This window comes from Peromyscus maniculatus, chromosome 14, assembly GCF_049852395.1.
Source record: "Peromyscus maniculatus bairdii isolate BWxNUB_F1_BW_parent chromosome 14, HU_Pman_BW_mat_3.1, whole genome shotgun sequence".
Taxonomy (NCBI): domain Eukaryota; kingdom Metazoa; phylum Chordata; class Mammalia; order Rodentia; family Cricetidae; genus Peromyscus; species Peromyscus maniculatus.
In genome coordinates, this window is record NC_134865.1 from 87,118,858 (window position 1) to 87,123,270 (window position 4,413).

Genomic DNA, 4,413 nt, shown 5'->3' on the forward strand with positions numbered 1-4,413 from the left:
GCAGGGATACATTCATGATGTTCCAAAATATAGATCATATAAATTTGTTTTGGGACACGTGTTTCACTTGATTTTGCTCATCTTCTAGTTATCATTAATAAACTATGACAGAACAGAGTTAACATTTCCAATCATTTTCCCTCAAGTTTTGACATCATTGATAAAGAGTTATCATTTTTACTTATTAGCCATATAACCCAAGTTTTAAGAATCTAGAGGCAAATGACAGTCTACTTTCAAGCTGATAGCTTTTGTAGCTGCAAGGACACTAGACCAAAACAAAATATTCTAGCCAACTCAGGCATAGTGCCATGTCCCAGTCAGTGTATTATTAACTGTTAATGGTAAGAGTACCCAACACAAGCCCTCAGGGTAAAGCTGCAGCAGTTGTTTTTCAAATTCTGCCATAATACAATGTTATTCCTAACATTCTGTTGTTTCTTGGTCATATGACGCCACAGTAGCTCTATATGTGCTAAATTTTCTAAGAGAGGGAGGTCCTGACATTTCATTTTTTTATCTTGTTTGACTTCATTCTTTATTCATCATTGTAACTCTCTGTGTAGGCTGAGGCAACTTCAGATATTCTAACTTGTTGATGTATATGCCACATTATTGTGTGAGTTTATATAGGAAGAGACTTGCAATCTGATCCATGGCCAAGTCCTCCAGTCCACTGAATCTGGTTAACTTTCTAAAGTTTACTTTGTTTTGAATATTTTGTTCATGAGCAAAAATATGGACAGGGGTCTTATGTGTCACAAACTCCATTGCATGAGGAAGACCTTCAAGTAGATAAGGGTATCTCCCAAAAAGTAGGAGGGTTAGTATGTTCAGGACTGTCCTGGGGAAGCTAAGAAGGAGTATTTCTTGTAGAAGGCATAAATGATTCATAAGAAAATTTCCATCAATCCAATATCCCCAAAATGTACAAATAATAAATGATTGCAAAGTTTGCAAAAGGTGGTGATGAAAACCACAGGAGACACAGAGGGCATCACGTGGCTCAGCTTTGCCAGATCTTTGTCAAGCAGCTGTGATGGCTTTATGACTTCTTCCTTTCACACCAGATATGGCTGTGTCAGGAGATTTCACTTCTCATGATGTTTGATTGAAAGGATCAGTTTCTACAAATTTCCATGATGAGCAGAGATGAAATCTGTGGAATAATAAACTGAATTAGCTAAAAGCACAGCTGTGTCTCTTCTGAACTTGAAGTGCGCAGTCCTCAGGAAGAAGAGGGGAGGTTCCAGACCTGCTAGGATTTATGATCTAAGGATCATAATGTTCACCCCAATTTCCTCTTGGTTTTCTCTAAACCTACATTCTGTTCTAATCAAAAAATCTGACCAAAGCTCTGCCTTCAATATGTAAAGACTCGGGAATGGCCATGGATTTTCTTTCTATGAAATTCTAGTGAGCAAATTAGGGCACTTCATCTTCTCAAAGCTGTCAGTTGGCATTTTGTTCATGGGATATTATGCTTAACTTTTTTTTAAATAATAGAAGGAGAACATGTAATGTGTGAGGACATTGGATCCCTTCAGAACATGTATATAGAGAGAATTTCAGGGAAACTGTAATAAAAATTGCAGCCAGATACCTGAGAAGAGTGCCTAATCTAACTGGTCTGCATAAACTCCTGGGCTGAACCTGTTTTCTGTGTGCTGTGCGCCCCCTGGTGGCCCTGAGCAGCCTCACAGTGAGGTTTATGTCTGTGTTTACACTTAAGTCCTTTCACTGTGTATCTACCACAGTAATAAGTGGCAGTGTCCTCAGATCTCACACTGCTCATTTGCAGGTACAGAGTGTTCTTGGCATTGTCTCTGGAGATGGTGAATCGGTCCTTCAGAGATGGTGCATAGTTGATTGAACTGCTATCTTTGTTAATTTCTCCAATCCATTCCAGCCCCTTCCCAGGAGCTTGTCTGATCCAGTTCATCCAGGAGTTACTGAATGTGAATCCAGAGGCTGCACAGGAGAGTCTCAGGGATCCCCCAGGCTGTATCAGGCCACCCCCAGACTCCACCAGCTGCACTTCACACTGGACACCTGCAAAAAAACAGAGAATCCTGTCAGTAAACTGCCATAAAGATTCACTGTGATTTCTGCTCATGTCCACTAACACACTCAGTATCTCTGCTTCTCCATAAATTACCTTTTAAAAGAGCAACAAAGAAAAGCCACATCAGCCCCAAATCCATGGTGTGGTCTATGTTCAGTGCTGATCACTGAGTGGAGAGACCTGGGAATCCAGGGCTGATTGCTTTTGCCTGAGTTTCAGGGTCAGTGCTGGCCTGGTTTTCAAGAGAAGAGAGAGGCCTTATTTGCATGTCTTCGTGCTATATAACAAATTTTGTAGCTGGACCTGAGAGATGGCATGTTCTATTTTCTAAATGTCCTGGGGAAGTCTGATAATAAAGATAATGGTAGGAAATTTTTTTATATGATACTAAGTTATAAATGTTAGTAGACACTGCTTTGTGACATGCTCTGGAGCTCTTCTGTTTATTGTGCTGACTTCAACACTGATGTACTTAGCACTGCCTTAGTCAGCTCCAGTGCTAAGTGTCAATGCCTCATGATATGGGGAACTCCCTTTCATTTTATTTATTAATTTATTATTTTTTCACATATTATACAAACCCACCACAGTCTCCCTTCACTCCTCTCTTCCCGTTCCCTTCCCAGCCTCGCGTGCACTATCATCCACTTCTCCATACAGAAAGGTGCTGGCTACCCATGGGAGTCAACAATACCTGGCATATCAAGTTGAGGCAGGGCTAGTCTCCTCTCCCCACATCAAGGCTGGGCAAGTAATCCCAGCATGGAGGATGGGAGAACTCCCTTTCTGTGTTGAATTCATATGACAGACCTTAATTTCTGTGTTCATCTAGGAAACTTGAGATGCTTGTCCAGATTTGTGTGTGTGTAGGAGTGTGAAATTCTTGTGTTATTAGCTTTGTAAGTTCCTGTCTCCCTGCACATTTACCTATTTGTTCACTAGTAATGGAGAGACCAATACACTGAACTTCTATGTATAGCTCAGCCTTTGATTTCCACATGCCCTCCACATGTGAGAGAACAGATTGAACCTCAGTAAGTTACACCAAGTGAGATAACTCAGGCACATGAAGACAAATGCTGCCTGTCTTGAGTACCATGGAGTTTGAAAAGCTGGACATCCCTCAATGGAGAGCATTGTTCTGTTTCACAGAGGCTGAGGAGGGAAAGGGAGGTGATATGGAAGACCACAGGTCCCAGTTTTGCAGTACAGATGATAAAGGTGGGATTTGTATTTCAAATATGTTTAATTGTACATACTACCTTTTTGAACCAGAAATAATGGTGAGACTGCATGTTAATTGGTTTCATTTCTGTTTCCACACTGTGTTCATAAATTAAACAAAAGATAACTAATTTATATATGAAATAATTATTTGCTAGTTAATGACTTTTAAAATCAAATATTTTAAAAAAGTGATAGTGTGGAAAATCCTTGTTGATATCTACTGTATCTTCTCATGATTATACTTGAACAGAATACATGAAAATGACTACTGAATTGATAGTACATGTGTCCTGAGCACATGACCATGTTGGTTTTCTTGTTTTGTTAGTTTAAATTAATTTGTTAAAGTATTTCTGTCTTAACACTTTACAGATTTTTCACTACTTCTCCATCTTTCCACTTTCATGTTCTTTCTCTCACTTAGCAGTAAAAACAGAAATAGGAAAAACCACAAAATCATCCAATGCAGTCCATGATGTTTTGTTAAATTCCTGATAATGGGGCTTTGCCTGTAGTGCGGTTGACATACCTGGTGTGACTCCACTATAGAAAACTGACTTTCTTCCAGTGCTGTCAATAGTGTATGGCTTCATTACTTACAGTGAGACTTGTGCCCACTTCCCCTCCTCCATGTATGGATTTGGTCTGGCTTTCACATCTGTAGGTCTTGTTATGCTGCTGTGAAGACCATCTTTCAAAAGTTCAGGAAGTGAACAAGAGGAGTGGAATTGACAAACTAATAACTCAATTGACTTTTTAATTTTTTTAAAGATTTATTTATTTATTATGTATACAGTATTCTGCCTGTATGTATCCATGCAGCCCAGAAGAGGGCATTAGATCTCATTACAAGTGGTTGTGAGCTGCCATGTGGTTGCTGGGAATTGAACTCAGGACCTCTGGAAGAGCAGTTGGGGCTCTTAACCACTGAGCCATCTCTCCAGCCCAACTTTTTAATTTTCTTAATTAAAAGTTTTTTTCTTTCATTTTACGCACCAATCAAAGAATCCCTGTTTCCTCATCCTTCTCCTCCAGCTTTCCCCTCCCAACCCAACCCCCACTCACCTCCACAAAAAGGCAAGGCCTCTCATGGGAAGGCACATCCAGTAGAGGCAATTCCA

General features: G+C 39.9%; 1 gene segment (V, D, J or C); it reads right to left on the reverse strand.

The window, feature by feature from the left end:
* Nucleotides 1-1,621: 1,621 nt before the first annotated feature.
* On the reverse strand, nucleotides 1,622-2,285 carry LOC102909170 (Ig heavy chain V region 441-like). The segment is given in 2 exon segments: nucleotides 1,622-2,052; nucleotides 2,159-2,285. Coding segments are annotated over 2 exon segments (477 nt in total).
* Nucleotides 2,286-4,413: the final 2,128 nt, after the last annotated feature.